At 51.6% G+C, this 14,230-nt stretch overlaps 1 protein-coding gene across 1 annotated transcript; it reads left to right on the plus strand.

Annotated features, from left to right (window-relative positions):
• Positions 1-409: 409 nt before the first annotated feature.
• Positions 410-14,099, plus strand: ncoa6 (nuclear receptor coactivator 6; the record flags this gene model as incomplete). Its single annotated transcript, XM_080533983.1, has 16 exons — positions 410-677; positions 1,127-1,282; positions 1,596-1,718; positions 2,231-2,353; positions 2,486-3,373; positions 3,635-3,781; positions 3,951-5,304; positions 5,406-5,524; positions 5,641-6,026; positions 6,136-6,363; positions 7,445-10,586; positions 10,963-11,019; positions 11,210-11,237; positions 11,399-11,440; positions 13,012-13,139; positions 13,733-14,099. The coding sequence occupies 16 exons, from the start codon at positions 410-412 to the stop codon at positions 13,777-13,779; spliced, it is 7,236 nt and encodes a 2,411-aa protein (XP_080390109.1). The 3' UTR covers positions 13,780-14,099.
• Positions 14,100-14,230: the final 131 nt, after the last annotated feature.

Below are 14,230 nucleotides of genomic sequence, written 5' to 3' on the forward strand. Positions count from 1 at the left end.
TATCTTATCAAATGGCATCCTTCTTTTGCATCTGATCATCACATTTCTAATGTTAAGCAGTTTAGTTTGGGTCTGATTTTTAGGTGGAAATGAGTCAAATAGGGCCTTCAGCAGAAGAGGTTAAGACATAATGATGAAACTGGCAGTAACAAACTATTCCACACTCATCTGTGTTTTACATCTTCAAATTGTATGAAACGGAACCCAGCTTGAAATCTCTAGACATGGTTTTGCAAAAGACCTCGTCATTAGTGAGTCGGTCAGCAAGAAAGACGTATCCTTTTGAACCACATCAGTTTTATTATTAATATGCTGCCATATTGAAGCTTACAGAATGTCTCCTCTCTCCCCTGGTTGCGCAGCATAAACGGTTAAAGTATTTGCCACGCCGCTCCTGTGTAAGGGGAGGATGGCACACCAACACACCCCATCACAGCTGTCCCAACGGACAGAGTTCCCGGAAACTGGTCCTGATCCCGACTCCGACCAGGACTCCGGAGTGGGAGAGGATGCTGGAGAGGATTCGGACGGTCCCAGCGGTGAGGGTGTTTCACACCGGCTGGAGGGAGACAGAGATTCCACTATCTTTGTCGCTTTTCAAGGAAGCATGGATGATGAGGATTTCCAAGAGAAACTTGACAGCGTCCTGAATGGGATACCAAACATGCTTGACTTAGGTTAGTATTGGCCTATAGGAGGTGACAGACTGGTGGTAGATGGCCTTTTTAAATGTTTAAATCAAGTATCATGATAGCCAAGATGTCAGACATTGCTCCCCCTCCTTCATATTATTATTTTTCTATCCTTTCTCCCTTATTCTCTAATCCACTTCTTCCTCTCTCTCTCTCTCTCTCTCTCTCTCTCTCTCTCTCTCTCTCTCTCTCTCTCTCTCTCTCTCTCTATCTCTATCTCTATCTATCTCTCTATCTCTCTATCTCTCTATCTCTCTATCTCTCTATCTCTCTATCTCTCTATCTCTCTATCTCTCTATCTCTCTATCTCTCTATCTCTCTCTCTCTCTCTCTCTCTATCTCTCTCTCTCTCTCTATCTCTCTCTCTCTCTCTATCTCTCTCTCTCTCTCTCTCTCTCTCTCTCTCTCTCTCTCTATCTCTCTCTCTCTCTCAGACTCGGAGAGGCTGCAGCCACAGCACGTGGAGCCATGGAACAGCGTGCGCGTCACCTTTAACATTCCCCGCGATGCTGCCGAGCGCCTGCGACTGCTGGCCCAGAACAACCAGCAGCAGCTCAGAGACCTGGGCATACTCTCTGTGCAGATCGAAGGTACAAACAGCACAACCCTCTGAAGCAAGGGAAAAAAAATATAGGTCGCCTGCGTAACTTTTTTAACTTACAAACTGCCAAATAATTATGGAACATTCACCACCCAGAGTGCCAAGTGTTTTATGTGGTATTTTACTAGAAATACTTTTTTACTTAGCAGTACAAAAAATATTCTTTGATGGGCTACAACATGAAGCATCATAACGTATAAATCTTTGGTGAATAATTTAAACAACTTTATTCACCCTCCGCCCTGAATGAGTTGACTCTTTTTTCCTACTAATTGTGAAAATGCGTTGTTTGTTGTGCTCAGGCGAAGGCGCCATCAATGTCGCCATGGTGCAAAACAGAGGCCAGGAGGTCAGAGTGAATGGACCAATCGGAGCACCTGGTCAGATAAGGATGGACGTAGGCTTCCCAGGGCAACCAGGCCCAGGTATGACACATCCTCAGATAGACGAATGGCTGAGTTGATCATTTTCACACCGCACACTGCAGTGTTTCCAACAGGATTTTGAGAGACTGTGGTGGGTCACCACATTTATAAATATCATTTTAAAAAATGTGTGTGCATGTGTGGGGGGGTCAAAACGCCCGTGCTCCGGCCTTTCCGCGAACCTGCTTGAACACTTTCCGTAACCATGTAAGCAGCGCTGAAGAATGCGCTAACAAAACAAAAAAACAACAGTAAAAATGAGACTATGGTGGGACAAATTAGACTATGGTGGCACGCCACAGTCTCGTCTATGTATGGGAAACACTGCCGTGGCTAATCTCGGACCACGGACACCTACCCCTGCTCTAGTTACTCTATAACTTCTCACGTGAACACATTATTATGAATTATTCCCTTTCTGAATCAAGCTGTATCTGCTGTGTACAGTTTCATTGCATCAGGATGTCGTGATGATGCATAGAAACAAACAAACAAGCTCAAATATCTTCTAGGAGGCATGAGGATGAACAATCCGTCTATGGTTCCCCCTGGCCCCAGTATGGCAGCTCAGGCCATGGTACCAGGCGGCAGCGGGCAGATGCACCCCAGAGCCCCCAGACCTCCCTCACAGACAGGTAGGAACACTTTGTTTAGGCTTAGGGCCTAGGAATCTATTTGGTGTCTGTCGATCCATTTCGTTTTGTTCTTTTCAGTTGTACTGGGGGATAGTCATGCTGGTGAGATGATGCCTTGTCCTGTCTCCTCAGATGCAATGGACCCAATGCTGTCGGTTCAGCAGCAGCAGCAGCAGCAGCAGCTCCAGCACCCCCAGGCTGGTCCACATGGCCCAGGCCCTCTGCCCCCCCAGGCTGCCCACCACATGCAGGCTCTGCAGGCTGGGAGACAGCTCAACCCGGCTGCCCTCCAGCAGCTCCAGCAGCAGCAACTCCAGCAGCAGCAGCACCAACAACAACAACAACAGCAGGCCCAGCAACAGGCCCAGCTCTCCCAGCAGCTGGGCCCCAGACCGCCCTTCAACCCCTCCGGCCCCATGCCTGTTCCCTCCGGTTGGAACCAGCTGCCCTCGGGGGTCCTCCAACCCCCGCCTGCCCAACCCGGTGGCCCAGCCTGGAGGAAGGCTCCACCTCAGGCCCAGATGGGCCCGCGGCCCCCCTCCCTAGCCACGGTCCAGACCCCGAGCCACCCTCCTCCCCCGTACCCGTTTGGTAGCCAGCAGGCTGGGCAGGTGTTCAACGCCATGGGGCAGGGGCAGTTGCAACAGCAGCAGCCAGGGGTTGGGCAGTTTGCAGCCCCACAGCCTAAAGGCCTCCAGGGAGGGCCAGGCGTGGTGGTAGGACCCCCCAGACCGCCTCCACCTCTACCTCCCTCGTCTGGGCCGCAGGGCAGCCTCACGGCCAAGTCCCCTGGTTCCTCCCCGTCCCCGTTTCAGCAGGGCTCACCTGGGACACCTCCGATGATGGGTCAGGGTCAGGCTCAGCTAGGCCCACGACCTACGACCCCACAGGGTTTCCCTCAAGGGGTGGGCTCTCCTGGTAGAGCAGTCCTGGGACAGCAAGGTAGCATGCAGCAGGGGTTCATGGGAATGTCCCAGCACGGGCAGCCTGGACCTCAGGTTCATCAGGGTGGAATGGGAGGTATGCACTTTTATTTTATTTTTTTAAATACATTTTTAGGGCATTTTTGCTTTATTGGGATATAGATAGTAGACATGATTTCCTCTTTCCTCACAGTGAGTGTGTGTGTGGTGTGTGCGCGTGTGCGCGTGTGTACTTGATTCTTGGAATAGTGCCAAAATAGTAGGCCTGCTTAGTGTCTGACCCCTCTCTGGTAGGTTTTGGTAAATAGGAGATATTTTCTGAATGTATTTAGTTATTTTTTGGTATGTTTGATCGCAGGCATTCCCAAGCGTTTGCCCATGGGCTTCCCTAATGTCCCAGGAAACCAGACGTTTGTCCCGGGTCAGGTGACCGCTAGTGCCCCAGGTACACCAGGTGGAGGAGCCAATCAGCAGCTCCAGAGCAGCCAGGCCATGACGCACACAGGTACAAAAGTCTTAGGAACGACTTAACTAACTGTTCACAAAGATTTCTTCCTCGGAACAGAATTTAATTCTTTATGTTTTTGTGCCATTGTTTGTGTGTAGTTCTGATCATTTTCTGAACGTGTTGTCCTCTAACAACCCACCACATTGTGCAATTTAACTAATTCCAGGAGCTCAGTCCTTGGCCTCAACCCCCAACACCATGCAGTGTCCCCCTCACACCCAGCCTAATGTAATGGGCCTCCACAGTGGCATGCCAGGCCAGGCCATAGGCACCACCGCTGGGCCAATTATGGGCCAGCCCCAACCCGGCCTCCAGACTCAGATGATGGGCCTACAGCACCAGCCTCAGCCTGTGGCCTCCTCACCCAGCCAGATGGTCCAGGGTGGGGGGCAGACTGTCCTCTCCAGGCCCCTCAACCCTGGGCAGAGAGGAGGGATGACTCCACCCAAGCAGATGATGCCCCAGCAGGCCCAGGGGGTGATGCATGGGCAGGGTCAGATGGTTGGAGGGCAGGGTCAGATGGTTGGAGGGCAGGGGCATCAAGCAATGCTCCTGCAGCAGCAACAACAGCAGCAACAACAACAACAGCAACAACAACAGCAGCAACAACAACAACAACAACAGAACTCTATGATGGAACAGATGGTAGCCAATCAGATGCAGGGGAACAAACAGGCATTTGGGGGTAAGGTTCAAGCTGGGGTCATGCCGGGGCAGATGATGCGCGGTCCCTCTCCGAACGTGCAGGGCAACCTGGCTCAGTTCCAGGCTCAGGTAGGGCAACAGCAGATGACTCCGCAGCAGCATCAACAGCAACAGCAAATGGTTCAACTACAACAGCAACAGTTACAGCAGCAGCATCAGCTACAACAACAGCAGCAACAACAACAACTACAGCAACAACAGCATCAACAGATGAGCCAGCAGCAGCAGCCCCAACAGGTTCCCATCAGCGGTAACCCCAACCAAGCTCTAGGCATGCATGGACAGCAGATGAGGCTCCCCAGTGGACACCCTCTGGTCCAGCAGCAGTTACAGCTGCAGCAGCAGCAGAAACAACAACAGGCGATGCTACAACAACAGCAGGTAGCTCAGCAGCACCCCCATCCTCTAGGGGACCCCAGTGGCGGTACAAGCGACATGGGGGTCCAACAGATGCTCCCTGACATACAGGCCCAACAGCAGCAGCAGCAGGGCATGATGGGAGGTCCCCAGCACATGCAGGTGGGCAACGGGCACTTCCCAGGTCATGGCATGAACTTTAACCCCCAGTTTGCGGGTCAGATGCCCATGGGGGGGCCGTGTGGGCAGGCTGGGGGGTTCCCAGTGAACAAGGATGTGACATTGACCAGTCCGTTATTGGTTAACCTACTCCAGAGCGACATCTCGGCCAGCCAGTTTGGGCCAGGGGGGAAGCAAGGGCCCGGGGGACCTAACCAAGCCAAACCCAAGAAAAAGAAACCACCGCGGAAGAAGAAGCCCAAAGTCGGGGAGGGACAGCAGCCGGTGGAGGGGCTCGGGTAAGGGTTTTGTTTCTCCTGTACGTCGTCGTAGTAACATTGAAATGTCTTATTGTCTTAATGGTGGTTTTTAAATGTCGAGTTTTTATTCCGTACCTCAGAGGTCTGGATGTGGCTGCTGGCTTGGAGGACTCTGAGCTGCCAGGGCAGGTTGGGGAGCAGGGCGTGGGGATGGACACCTCTGGCCCCAAACTCTCTGATTTCACCAACAGGCCTTCAGGTAATGTCTCTGGCTGCTCAGACCCTGGATATTCATTTAGCGGCCTGCTATCGCTATCTACTGTCATTGCGACTGTCTGTGGCAGTGCCTGAGCCTCTTTGTTTTTCCCGTCTTAGGATTCCCTGGCCAGCCTGGAGATCAGAGAGTCCTACAGCAAGTGCCCATGCAGTTCATTCAACAGCAGCAGCATCAACAACAGCAGCAGCAGCAAATGCAGCACATGCAACAACAGCAAATGCAACAGCAACAAATACAACAGCAGCAGCAAATGCAACAACAGCAGATACAACAACAACAACAAATGCAACAGCAGCAGCAAATGCAGCAGATGCAGATGCAGGGGCTCCAGGTGCCCCCAGGGCAGCAGGGAGTGACGGGGCCTCAGAGTCAACCCCAAGGCCAGCCTCAAATGCATCCCCACCAGCTGCAGCAGCAGCAACAACAACAACAACAACAACAACCGCAGCCGCCGCTGCCACATCTTCAACAACAACAACAACAGGTACCATCTACTGTCAAGCACTTCTCTTTAGGCAGTTCACCTCACTAACATTTGACTAATCTGTTTCATTATGGAACATTTTAATTCAGTGATGTTCTGTTTTTAACAGCAAATGATGATGATGCTGAAGATGCAGCAGGAGCAGGCTAAGAACCGGATGCCCATCCCCCCAGGCGGGCAGCACCCTCCCCGGGGCATGGTGAACCCCGCGGAGGCCCAGAGGCTCCCAGTCTCCCAGCAGGGCAACATGCCCGTGATGATCAACCTGCAGGGGCATGGAGGCGTGCCCCCTTCCCCTGACAAACCTAGAGGGCTGTCTCTCATGGTCAACCCCCAGGTTGGAGTTACTGTCTTGTTGTTATTTATTGCATGTTGGGTTAAGAGACAATTTTACAACCCGTTTATATATATATAATATTCCTTGATGACCAAAAAAATACAGTGGGGGGAAATGGGTATTACATTTTTTTTATTCAACATATTTCTATTGCAGCTATTCACATGAAATTTAGACCAGACATTGGTATTAAGTCAATAAAACTACACAGCTAAATAAATTGTAACATTCCAATCCATAAAAAAAGCTATGCGCAATAAAGTGGAATGACACAGAAAAAAAAACTATTGAACACAGTTAGAAAAAGCACTAAACCAGCTTATGCCACAAATGAGTTACCCCTACCTGTGCTAATTAGAATCAGCTGGGTTAGTGCATGTTGGTGGGTAAGTACTTCGCCTCTGAATGCAAGTAAACAAATCGTTTGTCACCAAGCTCTCCGGCAAGAAACATCTCATGATGGGTAGAGGCAAAGAGCTCTCCCAAGACCTTTGCAACACAATGTTGCATAGTAATGGCACTGGTTACTGGTGGATTTATCAACTCCTAAATGTTCCTATAAGCACCATTGGGGCCATTATCCGCAAGTGGAAGGAACATCACTCGCCCGTCAACCGGCCACACACCTAAGTTCCTTGCAAGATTTCTGACCGGCCAGTCAGAAAGTTAGTCAGAAGAGTAGCCCAAGAGCCGCAGTCTTCATTCACGAAGGAAGACTCCCATTACTGAAGAAAATGCACGTTGAAGCTCTTTTAACGTTTTCTACAGAACATTTGGAGAAGCCTATAGATTACTGGAAGAATGTAGTCTGGTCACATAAGACAAAAATCTAACTTTTTGGCAACAATACCACGCGTTGCCATGTTTGGCATATGATCCTAAAAATAGTTCAGAGGTGGAAGCATCATGGTATGGTTCTGTGTTTCTTCACATGGTACTGGTGGAATTCAAATTGTCAATCAAAAATTCAAACCTAATGTGTTGAATACTTTTTCCCCCACTGCATATTGAATGTAATTTTGTTGTCTATGTAATTTTTGGCTATTTAAAATGTACCATCTCTCTGTCTCTATCTATCCAGCTGGCTGGGAGTGCTAGGAGGATGTCCCACCCCGAGGCAGGGCAGGGGCCCCAGGGCACAGTGTCTGAGGAGCCCTCCGGAGTGGGCCACACCCTGCAGGACAGACCCGGGGGTCCAGAGATGGGCATGCAGCCGGGGAACGGGGCCCAACAGATGGTGGTGAACCAGGGCCCCAACACTCATATGATGAAGCAGGGCCATGGCCCCTCACCCATGCCCCAGCACTCTGGAGCCAGTCCCCAGCAGCAGCTCACCCCTCAGCCCCAGCAGGGTGGCCCCATGCCGGGCCTCCACTTCCCCAACGTCCCCACCACCTCCCAGAGCTCCAGGCCCAAAACCCCTAACCGGGCCAGCCCCAGGCCCTACCACCACCCCCTCACCCCCACCAACCGTCCGCCCAGCACTGAGCCCTCAGAGATCAACCTCTCCCCTGAGAGGCTCAACGCCTCCATCGCGGGCCTGTTCCCCCCCAAGATCAACATCCCTCTGCCCCCCAGGCAGCCAAACCAGAGCCGGGGGTTTGACCAGCAGGGGCTGAACCCGACCACTCTGAAAGCCATAGGGCAGGCCCCTCCTAGCTTAACTCTGCCCGGCAGTAACAACAACGGCAGCGGCGGTGCTAACAACGGCAATGGCCAGCAGCCTTTCCCCACAGGCGGTGTAGCGACAAACGCAGGCGGGAAACAGGACAAGCAGTCCGGGGGCGGGCAAGCCAAGAGGGCTAGTCCCAGCAACAGCCGGCGGTCCAGTCCAGCCTCCAGCCGCAAAGCTACCACTCCGAGTCCGGGAAGGCAGAAGGCCGCGAAGATCGCCCTCACCTCCCCTCATCACCAGCAGCAGATGGTCATCCCACAGGGACAGACCATGATGCTGAGCACCACCCCTGTGCCCCCTAGCCCGGTGTCTATGCCCCCAGCAATGGGGGTGGGCCTTGATGCCCAACAGATCCAGAATCCCTTCCAGGGGATGCAGGGTAACCCGGCTGAGGTGGCCTGGGAAGGGCAGGGGATGGTGGGTGTGGACCAGCGCCAGATGCCCCAGCCCCAGCCTCTAAGGGAGCTATCTGCACCCCGGATGGCTAGCCCTCGCGTTCCCACCCCTCAGGAGGCTAAAGCTGGGTTGGAGCAGGCTGGAGCAGTAGAGAGACAGCGCCCACAGACAGATCCTCAGCAAGAGTCAGAGGCTGTACCTGCTCTCAAGGACACTCCAACCTCTCTCAACCAACTGCTGGATCACTCGGGCGCCCCCGGCGTGCCTCCGAGGCCCACTCAGAGTGCTCCTGCTGGGGATGCTGTCGGCAAGGAGAGCCCTAAACCTCCTGTAAACCCAGAGAGGCAGCTGAGCCTCCCCAGCGCTGCTCAGAGTTCAGATGTGGGAGTTCCTGTGGTTGTCACCACTGCTGTGACTGAACCAGAACCCAAACCCAAGCCCGCTTCGATCCCCAGCCCCAAACTCTCAAACCTCGCTAGCAGTCCTAATTTACAGTCTAATGCAAGCCCCAATCTTAATACCAACACATGCCCCAGCCTAAACCCCACCGCTAGCCTGAATCTTAACCCTAATCCTAACATCGGCCCCAGTATCAACCCTAGTGCCAAGCCAAACCCAAACCCTACCCCCAGCCCTGCCTCTATCCTTCACCCCACCTCGAGTCCCAATGTCAGCCTCAGTGTTGGCCCCAACCAAGCCACAATCACTCAGAGCGGTCCCAAGTCCAACATCAGCCCTAGTGCAGTCCCTAACCCCAACCCTACCACTAGTCCTAAACCTAACCCTAACCCCAACCCTAGCCCCAAAGCCCTGGCCAGCATCCCCACAGTTCTACAGATACCTGCATCGTCCACCTCCCCCAACCAGATAACTGTGTTTGTCACCTCCAACCCCATCAGCTCCACCTCCTCTCCCAGCCCCCAGGCACCCCCGACCATTGTGTCCACCATGGTGGCCCTCCCCAATAAAAACATCAGGCCTCAGGACGTGAGGCAGCAGACCCCCACCCCCCGCCCACACCAGTTCATCACCACCACCCCAGTGTTCATCAATCCCATCTTCCAGGTCCCGGCAGCTTCTGTGGTGCCCAACACCACTGTTGTGTCCCAGCCGGTGATGGTAGGGCCCATCCAGGTGTCCGCCACTAACCTCCAGCCCACCTTAGCTCAAGCCCCAGTCTCCACCCAGCCCTCTGAGGTCAGTGTGGCCAGCACTCAACCTACCCGGACAGTGGTCGGGCAGGTCCAGATAGCCACTAGCCGGTCGTCCCCAGCCCCAGGTGGCCCCCTCCCTTCACCCCAGCAGCAAAGTCCCAGTGTTCCCAAAACGGAAACCCTGTGTGAGGTGCCCCCTACTCAGAAACCCAGCCCCACTATGGGGCAACCTTCACCGCGTCCCAACCCCTCTCCCTCAACGCTGTCCCCCTTCCAGCAGCCCTTGGCGTCCCCCCCTCCCTGTTCCAGCCCAGGAGCCCCACCCACCTCTCGAAAGAGCCCGCTCTCCCCGACCTCCGCTGCCCAGGCCAAGAGCAAGCCTGCCCAGGCTAGTGCTCCTGTGACCAGTCCACCAGACCCCCAGCAGAGCCCAGAGGAACGCCCTGCTGTGCTTCAGGAGGGGACTGCCCAGCCTGGGCCTGCTGCTGGGGCTGTGCCCCCTCAGGCCTCCCCTCCTGCTCCTCCTGTCCCTGTCGCCCAGACAGAGGCTCCAGTCTCTGTATCCCAGACTACTGCTGCTGCTCCAAAAGTCACCACCCCACCCCCGGTCCCAGCCCCCTGCCCACCCCCTATTCAAGCTGCTGCCCCACCCCCTTTTCAAGTTGCTCACCAGGCTTCTGCACCGGCCTCTTCTCCTTCCCCTACCCCTGTTTCAACCCCAGCCCCTGCCACTGTCTCTACCGCCACCCCTCCTCCTGCCACCCCTCTCCCTCCCCCGGCCCTGGTCCAAAGTCCGTCCCCTTCTACCACTCACGTTGCTGCCGTCCCTGGACCCCCCAATCCTCCTGAGGTCTCCCCAGCCATGTCCTCCCCAGCAGCCCCTAACCCTACAGGGGCACAGCCTGACCAGCCTGCCCCCCCTTCAGTCATGGAGCCTCCCAGCCAGCCGGCCCCACCTGAGACCACAGTACCTGCGGAGAACACTCAAACCGCCCCAGGTACAACATCAACATATCAATTAGGGGTGGGCATCGACGATCGATAATTGATCGATAAGGATCTTGGTCGATCACAAAATAAAACATTTGGTCGATCACAAAACAAACAAATTTTTTTTTTTTTTTTTTTTGTGATCGACCAAATGTTTTATTTTGTGATCGACCAAGATCCTTATCGATCAATTATCGATCGTCGATGCCCACCCCTAATATCAATTGATCATCACTTTGCAACCTTGGGAACGTGGTTGAGCAAGTCTGAGTGCTAGTCAACACCGGGATGGCCAGGTGGATTTGGGGCATCTGCTGCAGAGTAACTCTGTGCCTCTCCCATGTCTGATGTGTGACTGACTCTAACCTCTGTTGTTCCTCCTAGTGCCAGTCCAACCTGAACCTCCCCGGCCAGAGGAGCCTGCTGCCAGTGAGAAGGCCGGTTAGTATTGTGATGCTTCTCTTTGTCACAATGTTGGAAGTAGCTTTACCATGGCTCTCTCAATGGAGAAAATGGATCATTCACATGATGGGATATCGCTAGGATATATTACTCCATTACATAACCTAGGCTATAACCCAAACCTAGATGGTATGACTAACTGTTTTGTCTATGTTTTCATCTCTTGCAGAAGAGGTATCCACTGTAACCGAGCAGGGGTAAGATTCTTACAACATATGAAGTAATACAACATACAACGTATATAATTAATGAAACTGTTGATTATCTTATAACAATATCATAACAAAACCAGGACTAAAACCAATGTTTGTTCAGCATTACAGTTTAGTTTACCGCTGTTTTTCCACTTCTATCACAGATGGGCAAAGAAAAGAAAGACGCCCGTCAACTTAGTCCCAAGGTATGTATTTACGTGTGTGTGTGTGTGCGCGCTGTGGTGACCACCACGTAGACCCGGTAAACACACCACCCAGACAGGAGACAACACAGCGCTAAAGTTTCAAAACCGCCCACTGGACGTATTTATTTAGGAAAAAAGAAGAGTTACGGAGAAAGCAGAAAAGGTCCAACTAAAACTCGCCTCCGGGCGGCTAACGGTGGAACTTAAGGTGTCTCTAGGGGAGGGCAAAAGGGTGGACTTAATTCCACTCGGGGGGACACTCCGGTGTCCCGTCTCCGAGCTCCGGGGGTTATTTGGGCAGAGGGGCTGGTCGCTCCGCTATCGGCAGGCGGGCTCGCGCTCTCCCTACTCCCGGCTCTCTCTTTACTGTCGGGAAGAAGACATACAATTAGTTCCACCAGGCATTGTCATTAACCGCCGTACCACGGCCCTCACCCATACGCGTGTCGTCGCGTAGCCTCTCGCTTCCCTTCTGACGCCTCCGCCTCCGCTTTTCATTCCTCCACCCGTTCGCGTCGCAGGTGCTCCGCATTCCCTTAACGAGCCCTCGACCTGATGGAGTGATGTGTACCAGCCGGGTGTGTTGGGCGTAGACTCCGTTAATGACGCGGCCCCTTAACTCTTTGACTGCCAGCCATGTTCAGAGCGGAGAGCTCCACACTGCCAGACTTTTGGGGCATTTTCGCTGAACTTTGAAGACCCACCAAATATTGACTTTTCGGACTACATAAACATTGAACATATCTACCAAAACTTTAGACTCTCTTCTTTCATCAGAAAAAGAAAGTTTGTTTCTAGCCTCTTTGAGTGTTTAGAAATCGGCCGTAGAACATAGGGAAAAACACCTGATTTTGACCAATAAACAGAGAAAACGAGCTTTTTCTGCAGAATTTTATTTTTTATTTTTTTTTCTGCACTTTTTCTGTATCATCCGACTCTGAACTGTTTGAAGAGTCGCCAATGCTCCGCGCCGCAATGCTCCGCGCCGCGTTTGGCACATACCCTGATCCGTTTCGCCATTACTACAACCCACAGCAAGCCACTTCCTTCTCCAGGCTTTTATCGAACTACTGCCCCCATCTGGGACCGAAATACATTACACCCAAGTCTGAAATTCACTCGCTAGGTGTAGAACATGTCAATAACGCGATCCCCGCGGATTTTTTTTTTTTTAATATAAGACGCCAATTGGCGTCTTTGGCAGTCAACGTTACTATTCTATAAGACGCCAATTGGCGTCTTTGGCAGTCAATGAGTTAATCTATGCGGCCGCTGTCCAGGGTGCTGAAGGCCAGGTATACCCGGGGCTGCGTGCGGGTCACCACAGCGCGCTGTCCAGACACAAAGCAACAACTGAGTTGACTCTTATTTTATCGGATACGTTTGTGATGAAGACGGACAGTATCTATGGTAGACGAGGAAAAACAGCCTCCTCCGAAGCGGTATTCCAACTTGCACTAAGTACAGAGTTACTCCTCCTTTTGGTATCGTTACTAACCTCTCCTTTAACGTTCTCTCTTCCTCTCTCTCTCCCCTTGTTCTGTCCATCTCTTCCTGTCTGACGCTATCAGGGGCGCCGTGGAGAAGCCGAAGGGTCCTAGCAGACGGAGCTCCCGGGCTGATAAGGAGGTAGAGGAGGAGCCAGAGACGGGCCAGAGGAAACGGCCGGCCAGGCCTGGAGCCAGTATTGCCGCAAAAGGTAAACACTCACACACACAAGTAGTAGTATTTATATATACTATAGTGTTAGTATAGTAATTATTGCTGCTACATACACTGTATTACTGTTGTTACTATTACAGTCATTACTGCTGCTACTTACACTACACCCTTATGCACTACTACTGTCACTGTTTTATTATTACTGTATTGTATTGTTGATTTATGTATTGATTGTTGTCAACTGTTGTGAAATGATACTCCCTGAGTTTCAGTAGAGCATTTAACTTTTGTCAATAACTGCTGATTACAATGTACGTGACAAATACGGTTTGATTTGAGTAGTAGCCTAATATAAATATTAACACTCGACACAACAAAAGTAGGCTACACATACTCACTGAAACGTCAATTTTTATTGAGAGTGAACTCAAGAAGAACGCACAAATCACACCTTTTAGAATCCATTCTTGGAGCATGCTGTGAGTGAGACTTATGGTGGCCAACTCATGAGCTTTTACCGTCCTATCTAATACCTCTCCATCGATCGCGGGGGATGTTAATAGATGATGATGTATTCGATGTATATAGCACTTATCAATCGATCCCTCTTTCTCTCTCTTCTTCTCACAGAAACAGGTGCCAGTCCTACCCAGGCTAAGCGAAGGAAGTCTAAATAACCACAGTGGTGAAAACCTGTGAACTGTAAATGTCTTTTTTTCTGTTTTGATGAGCCTTTTCTCCTGGATTATGAATTCTCAATGGAGGAAGTAACCATGTACAGATAATTGTGTTAAAATAATTATGGTTTTGATGTTTGTCCCCCGCTATCATGTGAGATTGTAGTTAGGATGCGTGAACGTGTGTGAATGTGTTTTGTTTTTTTAAAAATGCTGGATTAATCATGTGAAGAGGAGACCGATAATAAAACTCAATTGTCTCAATTGTATAGTTATGTTGTAAAATGGAATTAAATTTTCTACTACTTTCTGTCCTGTGATATGGTTTCATGTGTTATACTTCCATCCTTTTTATTGGTGAATTACATTGATATTAAAATGTTGTTGTCATATCTGGATAGACTGCAGTCACAGTCACCTAAAGCTATGGTATCTGTACTTTGCCGTTTCA

Source organism: Nansenia antarctica (genome assembly GCF_963989245.1).
Source record: "Nansenia antarctica genome assembly, chromosome: 6".
In the NCBI taxonomy this organism is placed as follows: Eukaryota; Metazoa; Chordata; class Actinopteri; order Argentiniformes; family Microstomatidae; genus Nansenia; species Nansenia antarctica.